The 13251-nt window shown below is 50.1% G+C and overlaps 1 protein-coding gene across 4 annotated transcripts in view; it reads right to left on the reverse strand.

The window, feature by feature from the left end:
- med23 (mediator complex subunit 23) overlaps positions 1 to 12577 on the reverse strand; it is a 23143-nt gene extending 10566 nt beyond the window's left edge. For 2 of the 4 annotated variants that reach the window (XM_035528823.1, XM_035528821.1), the window contains exons 1-15: positions 12407 to 12577; positions 12139 to 12170; positions 11872 to 11959; positions 11647 to 11771; positions 11117 to 11228; positions 10532 to 10630; positions 10272 to 10373; positions 10079 to 10148; positions 9703 to 9815; positions 8756 to 8851; positions 8116 to 8133; positions 2296 to 2496; positions 2024 to 2167; positions 771 to 916; positions 276 to 521 (exon numbers count right to left, since the gene is read on the reverse strand). In XM_035528823.1, coding sequence (XP_035384716.1) covers positions 276 to 521; positions 771 to 916; positions 2024 to 2167; positions 2296 to 2496; positions 8116 to 8133; positions 8756 to 8851; positions 9703 to 9815; positions 10079 to 10148; positions 10272 to 10373; positions 10532 to 10630; positions 11117 to 11228; positions 11647 to 11771; positions 11872 to 11959; positions 12139 to 12170; positions 12407 to 12457 — 1643 coding nt within the window. In that variant the 5' untranslated portion in view covers positions 12458 to 12577. The remainder of the gene's footprint in view (positions 1 to 275; positions 522 to 770; positions 917 to 2023; positions 2168 to 2295; positions 2497 to 8115; positions 8134 to 8755; positions 8852 to 9702; positions 9816 to 10078; positions 10149 to 10271; positions 10374 to 10531; positions 10631 to 11116; positions 11229 to 11646; positions 11772 to 11871; positions 11960 to 12138; positions 12171 to 12406) is intronic. The other 2 variants (XM_035528824.1, XM_035528822.1) reach the window with 1 other exon arrangement.
- Between the last annotated feature and the right edge of the window lie 674 nt (positions 12578 to 13251).

Raw genomic sequence — 13251 nt, forward strand, 5'->3', positions numbered from 1 at the left:
TTTATTCGTGGACTCAAACAAATGCCGTGATTCACCATAAGCATCTGCGGAACGCGGAACTGGAAACATCTGCGATTTAGCAGAGGGCTCATACAATTATTCCAACCTACGGAGACATCAGTGTTGCAAATGCCAATATTGCAATTACACGGAACAAACAATACGTCGTACCGTCCTGTGTTCTCGTGCCCTTTCTGCCAAACCCTCTCCCGAAGCCTTTGGGCTCCGTTTCCTGCAGGTGTTTCATTCTGGTGTCCAGGTTGGCCTGTGCTCACCTCATCTTGGCGTGGACGGTGAGCGAGTCGAGCAGGTTCATGGGGAGGGGAGTGGTGGAGCCCGACGCCATGCAGTTGGTGCCGGGCAGGGAGATGCGGGCGGTGCCGTTGCCGTAGATGGTCTCCACCAGCACGCCCATGGGCAGGGTGAAGCACTCTGAGTTCGTGGAGTAGGCGTTGCACAGCAGCGCAATCTTGTAGTCCGTCATCGGCAGGCTCTTACTCCGCAGGCTTTGCTGCAGGAACCTGACAAACACACACGAAATGCTGTCTTTAAACACAGCCAGTCATGTTCACAGGCCAGAAAATTGTTTCTCCGTCTTGCCTTCTGCTGGGCTTCGGAAAAACACCTTACTGGCACCACCTGCTGGACAAAAGACTGCTACACAGCCCTAATGTGAGGTAATCTCGGAGTTACACAAACACACTGCAGGAACTGAATTGGGGTTGTGTGTGTGTGTGTGTGTGTGTGTGTGTTCTGTGCTACGCTCTTACTCATGGTGCAGTTTGAGCGAGTGTGGAATGGGGATCTGCAGTTTGGAGTTGTCGCTCTGAGCTTTACGGTTCAGGTGGATCCAGATACAGGTCATGGCGAAAGCGTGAGTGGACTGCGGCTTGTTGATATCCGGAACCGGAATACACTGGAGAGAGGAGAGCGAGAGACAGAGAGAGACAGGCAGAAAGAGAGAGCGTGCGCATGATTAAAACAACTCTCCAAATCACAAAATCACCATTACCACGGGTACCAAAACTATGCAGGAGTAACAACTATAAACACCACTGTGTGAACAATCACGTTTGAAATATATTTGATATTTCAAATACATTTAAAGAAAGAGCGAGACACAATCAGCTCTCGAACACTTTGAACAGGTTGGGGCCGACACACGGCACATCGACGTCAGGCGCCACTCTTTCATCGTTCGCGGTGCATTCAAAAAAGGGCTGTTAGGGACAAATTATTCAGTTTTCATTGTCAAGAGGGGAAAAAAAGAAAAAGCAAGAAACATTTTAAGATAGAAATTTTCACCAAAGCCTCCCAATGAAAGCTCACATATCAGCCGTGACATTAAGAGCACTGACGGTTGAAGTGAATAACACCGATTACCTGGTTACAATGGCACCTGTCAAGGGTGGGACACATTAGGCAGAAAGTCCGTTCTTGACGTGTTGGAACCTGGGGTCCTGGTATTCATGTTGATGTTACTTTGACGTGTACCGTCTACATAAACGCTGTGGCGGACAGAGCACAGTCCTCCATGGGAGTGGTATTCCCTAATGCCAGAGGATTCTTTCAGTGGGATAGAGACCTTCACAGGTCTTGTGGAGTCTCCGTACCCCAGGGCACCTACACAGGTCTTGTGGAGTCTCCGTACCCCAGGGCACCTACACAGGTCTTGTGGAGTCCCCGTACTACGGGACACCTTCACAGGTTGTGTGGAGTCGACAATATTATGCAGGTGGTTTGGGTATTTTAGCTAAAGGGTGAACAATATCACCTCCATCGTTTGGAGGCATCATTTGTTTACTTTTACTCCTTTTCTTTCGCTCTTAAAACCTCGGAGTCACAGCCGTGCCCCCCCAAAGTAGGAGCCCCCCCATAAACGCAGCAATCACATCAGTTCACCTTTCACACAGATACTTACACAAGCAAACGTGTGGTGTGTGGGGCAGGACTGGGGTGCTGCGTATGGGGCAAGGTTGGGGCGACGGGTGTATGGGGCAGGAATATCGGGACGTTCTGGTACCTCTTTCTCTGGGTACAGCAAGTCGAACAGCTTCATGACGGGAAGGAAGTCAGCAAGAGCGTTCTTCTGGATGCTTCCGGAAATGAACTGGAGCAGCACCCACATCAGGTGGTCCCTCCCTTTAATCAGACCCCGCCCAGCCAGCTAGAGAGAGAGAAAATCACTCTACGGTCTGGTTCTGTGCATAGGTGCGTGGGTGATGTTTTTGTGTAATGGCGACCCAGTGATGAAAACATGCATTTCTGTATAAGCACACATGAGCGCGTGTGTACCTTCTGATGCAGGGAGAGCACCATGTGCGGGAAGCTGGCGAACTGGAAGAGGACGAAGAAGATAAGCTGGCTGGAGAGGTGTTGCCATAGCAACTGGCTGGTGCCGCCGTCATCAAACTGCTCCTCTGTCTCAGAGCGCTCCATTGCGTACACCACCAGGTCCACCAGTTGCTCCTCCAACACAGGACATCGCTGCTTGTGCTAAACCGCCAACCCCACCCCCACAGCCGCACACACACACACACACCCACCCACCCACCCCCCGCAGGGCCAGACACACCCCCACATACACACACACACACGCAAAAAGAGGGGAGGGAGAAAGGGAGAGAGAGAGCCAAACACAGATGCACTTATGCATGGACAATGTCCCATCTCCAGACAGAGCACATATTCCAGCACAAACATCCTAGATTGCAATTTTTTAATACCTCAGGACAGACCCTCATGGTGAGGTGCTCTTTTAACACTTTAAACTAAAATGGCTACAGCTGCTAAGAAACAGGAGGAGCGCGTCTGTCTGTCTCTCCCATGGCCCTTGGTTCATGGGTGCTCCTCACTAACGTCAACAAAACTACCTCAATTCTTGCGTACACCAGCAACTCGCGCTTGCAGCTAGGCTACATGCAGCGTCACAGACACGACTCCACTCACAGCTGTTTAACGAAGCATTAACGATTGCTAAAGGTCTCCGGTAGACGGACAGCCAACGACGTGGGTCACGGGTTGGCGTCCTCGTGAATAAGAAAGAACAGACAGGCCTGCTTTTAGGAGCAAGAGTGCGGGATACACACGCCACAACACAGCCACGCACGGATGGGAAAGCGCCAGTCTGCTCACGGCACGGCACGGCACGCACACGCAGCAGCAGGGCAAGACGGCAGCACGGATGCACACAGAAGCCCTGATTTCAGGGGGGAAGCTGCAACATATCAGAAGTCTTTGAAGTTCTCCTGTTTAACCCCAATCTGGGAGGTTTGTGTGGTCAGAGCCACTTACTGCCACCTAGTGGTAAACATTAAACATAGCATGGACTTGAAGCCACTATGGGGATAAGACACTACACTTTTATTTTTATTTTAAGGTATTTTCAGATCCAGATTAAGTCTATTCCCAAACTAAAACCGAATCCCCCAGTTGAGACCTGGTTTCACGTGTGTCGTGAAAGCCAGCTCTGAGGCTAACCCTCTTCTCCCTTCGGATACACTGAAGCTTCCCGTCTGAGGTGGCACGCAGGGATTGGTTGCAGTGACGTTGCAGGACATGCCATTGGCTGATGTGTTTGGGAAGGGGTATTACATCACAGTGGAGTTGTACAGCATTTTAAGTCTGCAGTCAGTGTGGCAAATTATCTGATTGATTTTCATTTCAATAGCTGGAGATTTCTTGGGATCTAAACTACCAGGTGTAAACAAGTTGTGTAGGTCTCAGCATAGAAAAGGGACTTTTCCTTTGTGAACTGGTACTTCTGGACTCTTGTTGCTAAGGGCAACCAATACGGAAGCCGCAAGTTCCTGGTCTGCAGGTGGACAGAGCTGTGTGACGACTAGCGACAAGGAGCCAACCAGTGTTCAGGACGACGCAGGACGAAACGGGACGTCATGGCCCAGGTCTAATCGCGGTGCGGAGAGAAATGGGCCATCTAGATCCAAACCTCCCCGTTAGCAGCACAAAAAGGGATAGCAACATGGGTAGAGAGGCTTTGGGGTTTTACAAACACACACACACACACGCACACAAGCACGTTGGCCAGGGCTAACTAAACACAGTCTTCATTCTCAGGTCCAAATTGTTGCCTTATGAGCAAAGACGGAACTTCCGCTGGCAACTTTAGCTCACAGCGCTGGTTCTCCAACAGCATAAGTGAGGTCTCTCACTATGGGCACACCCCACTACCCAGAAGCCCCCATTTCAATACGACCCTGCTAGCGGTCAGGCTAGATGTCCGCATCGCGGAAGAGGCACCCTTCCTCCACGTTTAATGATCATCATCTTCATCACAATGGTCATTCAAAACGAGCACACCTCTGGCTCGCTTCGCACAATGAGGGCAGCCCAGCCACACAGCCCGAGCCAACCCACCCATCGTCTGGGGACAGTGTCTGCCCATGGGACACGCCCGCACTCAGCATAGCATGCGCCTGAGAACGTGCAGGGACATCCGCCCTATAAGCCCTTGTAAACATCCATCCCCTATGGGCAGGCAGGGGCCAGATGGCCTTCCTGGCACAAGCCGTGGCTACTGCCCCCCGATACCCCGTGGGTGGGTGACCGCTTAGGAATACCAGTGTGAGGTTTCGCCCCCAGGACACAAACAGCTGATCAGTCTTCCAAAATCCCGCCATCCTGTTTATGGGACATAGATGCATGTGGATATGGGATACAGGATATGGAACTCTTCCTGCTCTGCAGAGGTAATCAGTGGGGGACAGAAAGCTGTCAGCGCAAAGGGAAGGCAGGCCTCTGATGAGTCAAAGGTCTATGGAACAAAAGTGGGGTTAGATTTCAACACGACCACCTGATCCAGGCACGAGGACCTCTTCAGTGACACCATCTTGAGTTCCACGTTCCGAAAGGGCTCAAAGGGACCGTATGACGGCGCCCCCAACCCCAACGAGAGGTACCGTGACGGTGCGAGTTTTTTGGACCCGGAGCAGAGACATACGAGTCATCATTGTGCCAGAGGCCCACATGACAGGGTGACGTGGCAGCCAAGTACACTTTAACGGTTTAATCGTGGACAAGGCTTTGCCCATCTCTAAAGGTTCCTCCAAGACCAACCAAATCACCGGACCAAACGAGGAAACGGAATCATTTCGCACACCACTTCTCAAACACTCAGGTCCACAAAGGGCCCTAGTAGAGGAGGGCCTAGCACTTTGAACAATAACTACATTATCCGTGAGTGCAGCTGTAGTTAGGCTGGACCTCTCATGAGTTCACGGCTCTCCGCGCACCAGATCTCCACTATCTAGTGCTTCGCCAGCCAATTTGATTCGATCAGAATAATCAATAGCCCTTCTCCCACTCTGGCCAGAGTCGTAGAGACCAGGGCTAGTGGTAGAAACTGATGCCCAAGTGCATCCACGCCCCTTTTGACGTTTCCTGGTCATTCAGAGAAAAGAACAGGGGAAGAACGCCGATCTATGATCACTGATCTTCACCATGTCCCAGACCTGGTTAGGCATCAACCTTGTGTCATCGTCCTTTCAGGCAAGAATGTGATGGCCCTCCAGGAGAGGAAGAAAATGTTTCAGCGCTAAGAAAACCACGAGGTGCCCCAGGTCATTTATGTGGGCACACTGCAGGCATAAGCTCCAACCCCCATTCACCACCCAGTCTGTGTTGGGCACACCCCACCTTAAGAGGGATGTACCCAATGGAACCATTTCCTTCACCAGGATGGTGCCTGTTGTGGTAATTTCAAGAACTTGTACCGAGTCGACAGTGAAGAACTTTAGAAGCACCTAGTCGACCACAAATGAAGAGGAAGAACATTCATCATTATGATGAACTCCTCCTACACTGGTGCAAAAAGAGTCGAACATGCCAGTTTTTCTGATGAGGGTTGTTCTCATGAAAGCCTTTACAGCTCGCCTGTCTTGTAGCCTGTTGTCTGAGACCTTTTTTGACAATCCGCAATCCTATGTCAGTTGGCTGGCCAGAGTGTGACCTTTCAGTTTTGTCTTCTAAACAAGGTAGAAACATGGTTTTGTTACATGGTTTGAAACATGCTGGTTGACATACACCTACATGTCCTTGCATCTACAGGTGGAAAAACTGCCCGTTTCCACTGCTGCAGTATGGACACACAAGCGACAAAACCTGGATGGCGGTATGGATGTGACTGGTCCCACCTGAGGAAGGCCCCTATCCTGGAAAATCCCGTATGTATCAGCAGCTGAACAGACCAGTGACCAAAGCCGATCCCATTGACCCCAGGAACTTGAGATGCAGTCTGAAAGTGATGCAATTCCCCATCTCAAAAACATTGACCCTTTCCACAGAAAAACTGAAAGAAACCGTGTCCAGACTCAGTCCTTTGAATGGACATTTCAGCACACTTCACTACACACTACACTTCACTCAAGGGCTCAGCGAAAAACCGAATGGGAGAACAAAATATTCATAGATCGCATCTCGAGAGGCGAATCTCAGGAATGGTAAATGGAGACATGAAAATATGCATCTAGTAAGTCGACAGAAGTAAATCCATCAGCTTGTCATAGGAAACACTGACCAGCTGCCTCTGTTAGCATTTTACATGCGAGTTTTCTGCAGCTAGACTTTTGTGAGCGCACAGATCCAGGGTAGGTCTTAAGCCTCCTCCCTATTTTTGGAGCCAGAAAACACCTCAAGAAGAAACGAGAGGACAACAGAGCGCGAGATCTAAACTTTCCTGGGAAGACACATCTGCAGGTTTCACCCTCTTTTCTCTTCTCCTTACAACGTTACTGCTTGGGCGTCTCAGGGGAACAAGCAGACCCTTGAGGTCCACCACAGCATTCTGGAATCGAACCTTCTTGTGACAGAGGCGGACAGCAAGTTCACTCCTGCACCATCATAATGCCCATCGCCCAGCCCAACACCGGAACCGCTTGACACCCCTGCAGCCGAAGGTACAAATCCAGCCCGACACAGATCCCATCCTGACAGTTGGGGTCTGGCTCAGACGTCATCTACTCCTCGGATTCAGCCTGGAAATCCATGAACGTAGACGGCATCCTGCGGGCTCCCACAGCCGTAGCCACGGAACGATGTGACTTTTTCGAGATGCTAGCCAACAAACGGTTAACTTGCTACTGTTTGGGAACAACGTAGCCAAATGGATCTACCGTTTGGATACAGCTGAACTCTGCATCTCTCATTAGATATGGAGAAAGGCTGGCTCCTCATCGACACCCACATCTTGGCTACCAGCTAGTAAGCGCTAGAGTATTGAAATAGAGGCTTCTGGGTACAGAGCGCATCTGTAGAGAGATACCAAAACGAATGCTTGAAAGAGAACAAGGCTGTCAGTGCTAGCATGACCTTAACTGGGCGGAGCCGGGTCAGCACCAACACATCCAATTCAAGAGAATGCAAAAGGACTGGGACAGGCCCTTATAAACTGGGGCAGGTAACTGGGTTCCCGCCCACAGGACTGGCTTATACAGCAGCCGTCAACACTATTCCAAGTCAACCACTTCCTGCCGATAAGTTGGTCTTTCTCCTTACTTGTCCTGTTGCTTATTGCTGAACCGAGTCTTGGTTCCTATCGCGGTTTCTTCCTCGTGCAAGTTTCCGTGCTATAGTCGATATTGGCTTACTCACTGGGGGCTGGGACCCAGATATTTGTAAATCTGCTTAGTGAAAAAGCCCCATTAAAAAAGAGCTATATTAAAAATTTGATTTGATTTGTGTTTCACCTTTCTTCCAGGACAATCACTCTAACGATCATGCAAATGCCGTTTTTGGTCCAACTAAAAAAATAACTCCTAGCCAATGACTGTCAGAATTAGACTTGACATTTTGGTAAAAAGAAACATCCAGCAAACAGAGTGCAAACGAGGCCTTAATTAGCATAGAGCTTCAGTTTACAACTAGTGAGTGAAGGGCCGGCTGTCCTAAAGGAGTCGGCTGGGGAGGCGTTGGGGTCAGAATAAGCGTCCTGATATGGTCTGCTCTCGGCAGGCTGGTTTAAGCATGTGTGGTGCACGCGTGTGTGTGTGGGGGTGGGGGGGGGATTTTGGCGTAATTAGATGGAATCAGTTTGTCTGACTATGGAGAAGCTTCCAGAGTCTGGTTAGTCACAGTACAACAGTAAGATTGTGAACATACCTGAGCAATGTTCAGGGTCTAGAGAGCATTGGCGCAAGGTGGGCGGGGTAAGACAGGACAGAACAAAAATAAAGGAAGAAAAAAAAGAAGACAAATACAGTGACTAGGAGGCCAGCTCCAAGTACCCCCCGTCAATCAAGCCAAAACCACACCCCCTCCCGCCCACCCCTAAAAAAAAACGGACATGAGTCAGAGAGACAGGCGGGGCTATACTCCCTGAGACAGCAGAGCAAAAAGGCATGCCATTGGCCGAAAAGGACAGACAGACAGTGAGAGGGCCCCGCCCACCCCCACCCAGAGAGAGTTTAGCAGGCAAGCGGAGGAGGTGGTTTGGAAGTGCACTGGCGTGGCAGGGAGTATACTGGAGTTTGGCCTTGCAGAAATAACAAAGCAACGCATAACCACTGTCATTATACTGCCGTCACCTGTATGGCTGGTGTACCACCAGACCCGCAGAACACATGACCTACTGCGTTCTGATTCATTTAGGCCCCCACCCCACCCCTTCTACTACCTCTCCAACATATCTGACTCCACTATAGATCCTCCGAGAAAACAGTGGTAGAGGATGAAAGAATGAGCAGATGGGGGGGGGGGGGTTGATGGAGGGATTGGGTGAGAAGAAGACAGAGAGGAGTACCTGTTTGTTGAGGCCGAGCATGTTACAGACCATGTCTCTGGAGTAGGGCTGTTCCAGCACATATCTCAGCAGGCCCGTCTGGGGCTCGAACAGGTCCTGTAGACGAGAAAGACTTCACTGTCAGGTGTGTGCATCCTCGCCGACCGAGAGGAACTTCTACCTCAGCCAAAAAATAAGAAAAATCTCAAAGCGGCTGCAGATTTACGACGATAACTGGTAAGCAGTGTCGCTAACAAAGGTAGGTCTGCGGTACATGTACACTAACTGCTCCCCCCGTACCGAGTTACCTAGCTCAGCCCCCTCTATCTACCTTACCCTTATCTACTTTACCCCAGTTCAACATCTCTTAACAGTATTCACTTCTCCTTTATTGTACATGTTCGTTTTTACCTTTGGCTTTTCATTTTATGACAATTATAGCTACAGTAGTATTTTCAATCATATGACATGGGCAGACATACATGTATTTGTAATATTTTGAATTATATCAACCCTCGTCATTAGACGCCATTTCTCAATTTGCCTGACTTGGTACTGAGCAAGAGATGCGTTCGAATTCTCTCACTTTCAACCGACCCATGAAAGCGAGGACCACGCTAGACTGCCACAGTCAACCCAACCTCCGGCAGACTAAAGTCTACCGCCCAGTGCCAGACAGTTGGTTCGTACACTTTAATTAGTTAATAACCTGTAATAATCTTTTTTTGGTTTGTTTCTAAATGTAATCAGCAATTTTTTCTGATGAACACCAGACTGATCAAGCTGAGAACGTTTTGGAGTTGAACCACATGGAAGTTCTCACCTTGTTAACGCAGTGATGACAGACGTTACCGAACACACCCCAGTCCTGTTGTTACTGCAGGAAAATACTTTGATTTTGTCCCCATACCTTCACGTTAACGTTACTCTCATTCCTTGCACCTTGCAGTGTGTGTGTGGGGGGCTACCTTATCATAGGGTAGCATGCCCTTCAGAGGAAAACGCAGGGTTGTAGGATCTAGCTTCCATGAGTTACAGATGGCACCAGAGTTATTCACCACAGGCAGGAGACTACAGCGACCTGACCGACACACACACACGCACACATAGATACAACCTTCAAGTGTGACCCATTCAACTAAAATCACAAACACAGATATACTTTTAAACACAGTGCCGTGATCCATTCCCCACACACACACACACACACACACACAGAGTGTATCCAAACACAAGCCTGTTATCTTTAGCATGGCCTGTCCCACGCGAGGCCTAAACGCTTCGCTCGGACGCGCTACACACGGAAGGTTCAGGAGATCGGGAGGGGTGTCTGCCCGCACTCACCACAGATGGAGTTGAGCCTGGCAGTGGGACGGAAGCTGTCCACAAAGTCCGAGATCAGACTGCCCAACAGCTGAAGGAGCGCCAACAGAGAGACTCAGCAGAACACTTTTACACTATCCTGGCTGTAAACGCTAGCTGGGTGTACATGAACACGTCGCGTGTGTTTGTGTGTGTGTGAGGGGTGTAACTATACCCAGTGCGATAGCTGTCCCTCAGGGTAGAGCTTCCGGATTTCGTTCACAGCAAAGTAGGCAGGCAGGAGACAGGCATTCCTGTCCAGGATGTACTCCACCACCTTGGCAGAACCAAAACATACCCACGTTATCCTGGTCTAATCCCCGACACTCCCAAACCGATTCGTCAGGAATATTCCGGTACTTCCCGACCCACATCAGCGTAAGGAGCAGCTCAATCCAGGTCAATCCAGGCCGGGGCGGCCGGAGGGTCCCTTACCTCTCGTGCGGGCAGCAGATGCTGGACAATGGCTGAACTGACCAGGTGGGGGATGGTTTGCACCTTGTCCAGCATGGCCTTCAGCAGGTCTCTCACACCCTGTACCAGCGCACACGAAACACAGGAAGCATGGAATCATTACAGGGAAATCCTCACACTGTTACCGTGGCGATAACGGACATTATGACTCCTGCGGGCACAATGCTTATCCCTGGTCTTGTTATCACTGCAGAAATATTTTTATTTTGTCCCCATACCTTCACGTTATCGCTAACCCCATTCCTTGCAGCTCTCTAGTTTGTGTGAGTCTGTGTGTGTGAGAGGCTCTATGGCATCTTTCAAGAAAATACACTTCAAATTGATTTAGCTCACTTTAAACTCAAGATATAATGCCACAAAAATGTGGTTAACGGATTATTAAATACACCTTTTAGTAAACAACATTTACTAAACAGAACAACGATGGACTTTTTCTCTCTCTAATCCACGGGTAACGGTTGCAGCTCTATGGCAAGTGGAGCACAATCCAGATGAAGGCCCAGAGAAGATGACCGGGAGACGTAAAATGGTGCTGTTGTAATATACCTTGTAATCCACTCCACCAATAATCTTACGGATGAGTCTGAAGGTCAAAGCCCAGAGCTGCGTGCACTCCCATTCCAGAGCCTCAGAGCTGATCAGAGCCTGGCACACCATCCTGCAGGCTCACGCACGCACACGCGCACACACACACACACACACACACACACACACACACACACACACACACACACACACACACACACACACACACCCGTGTGAGTGCACGCGTCAGGGGCAGGTGGAGGTGTGAGTGCACGCGTCAGGGGCAGGTGGAGGTGTGAGTGCACGCGTCAGGGGCAGGTGGAGGTGTGAGTGCACGCGTCAGGGGCAGGTGGAGGTGTGAGTGCACGCGTCAGGGGCAGGTGGAGGTGTGAGTGCACGCGTCAGGGGCAGGTGGAGGTGTGAGTGCACGCGTCAGGGGCAGGTGGAGGTATGAGTGCACGCGTCAGGGGCAGGTGGAGGTGTGAGTGCACGCGTCAGGGGCAGGTGGAGGTGTGAGTGCACGCGTCAGGGGCAGGTGGAGGTGTGGGCACCTCGGGGGCAGCAGGTTGGTCTCCACTGCCACGGCCAAACAGTCGTAGAGGAAGGAGATGCGTTTGGGACTGTGTTGGCCATGAATGAATCTCACAGTCCACTGCACACACTGCTCATGGGACTCCTAGAGAGAGAGTTGCATAGGCCCAGATGATTATCTGCTGTGGGGTTTGTCATTCTCAAACATGTATTAAAGTGCCTTGTGTCTCTACACACACACACACCTGAGGAAGAGTGCCCCAGTACTGCCGAAAGGCTCCCAGGCAGCTGACCAGTTTGGTCCTTTCATCTTCTGGCGTGTCCATGAACATCCTGCGTGTTGACACCCGTTAAAGCAGCACCGAGCTCGCCGCATCCACTCCACGCCTCCAGAAAAGACTTTTATCACCACTCATTAATCCCACTGCCGCTATCTACGCACTGTTGTGTTAAAAACAGCCCTACACCCATTAGACGACCAGCGACCCCATTTAGGCTTCTTCACAACTCACCCAGCGAACGCCTCCTCGATGACTTCCGTTTTCTAACCAAGCAAAAAGAAACACAAGAAACACATGAAACTATCGGCTATAACGACCCTACGTTACAGCACTGGCTGGCTAGTGTTCGTGATTTTAGCAAAGGGCTTAAAAAGCCGGGTTTCTTTGGCCACAGACATTGACAAACAGCCGCATCACGTCGCTGACGCTAGCTCGTTAGCTTAGCTGCTAAACAACAGCTAACGCGGTTTGAAGAGTTCAAACAAAATCGAACGCGTACCACCACATCCTCGAATATGCTCTGAAGCTGAGTTTCCATCGGTAACGCCATGGCTTGATGCTTCGAATCGAAACGGTGTTGTAAAAAATGGCATTTGAGTGTTTATTTTTTCAAATCCCTATTTGTGTCAAGCATACAGCAACAGTCGTCACCCGCCCCCTACACCGGAAGTTGAAACTCCTTTCAAAACAACCCGTGATTAAACACTGGTTTGAAACGATGGTTCCGGAGCCTTAGTGGCAGACGCTTGATTGAGGATACTCGGCTAGCCTCGTTGTGCACACATAGTTCGTAAAAAAAACCAAAACGCTTTTTACACCAACAGAGGTCCAAGAAAGGGTCTCGCGTACATGGTCCAGTAACTGCAGATCATGCGTGCCTGGCAGCACAAATGAACCTGCCAGTAACACCAACGGCCGGACAGTCCTGTCCCTGTAGTGCCCTCAGAAAGTTCCCATCCAAACGACAGGCGAGTAGGCATGTGGCTCGATACTTGAGCAGAACACAAAAAAACAAAATGATGATACAAACGTAAAATAACATAACAGGGAAATAATCTTCTCCTAAACATCAGCAAGACAAAGGATCTGATTGTGGACTGCAGCAAGAAGCAGGAGCGGCACTACCAACCTGTGAGGATCAGTGGAACCACGGTGGAGAGAGTAGATAATTTCAGGTACCTTGGTGTTCAGATCTCGCAGGACCTGTCCTGGTCCCACCACACCAACTCTCTGACAAAGAAGGCTCGTCAGCGTCTTTACCACCTCAGACGCCTAAGAGACTTCAGACTGCCCTCCAAGGTACTGCGGAACTTCTACACCTGCACTATCGAGAGCATCCTCATG

The sequence above is a fragment of the Electrophorus electricus genome, chromosome 8 (genome assembly GCF_013358815.1).
Source record: "Electrophorus electricus isolate fEleEle1 chromosome 8, fEleEle1.pri, whole genome shotgun sequence".
NCBI classification, from domain to species: domain Eukaryota; kingdom Metazoa; phylum Chordata; class Actinopteri; order Gymnotiformes; family Gymnotidae; genus Electrophorus; species Electrophorus electricus.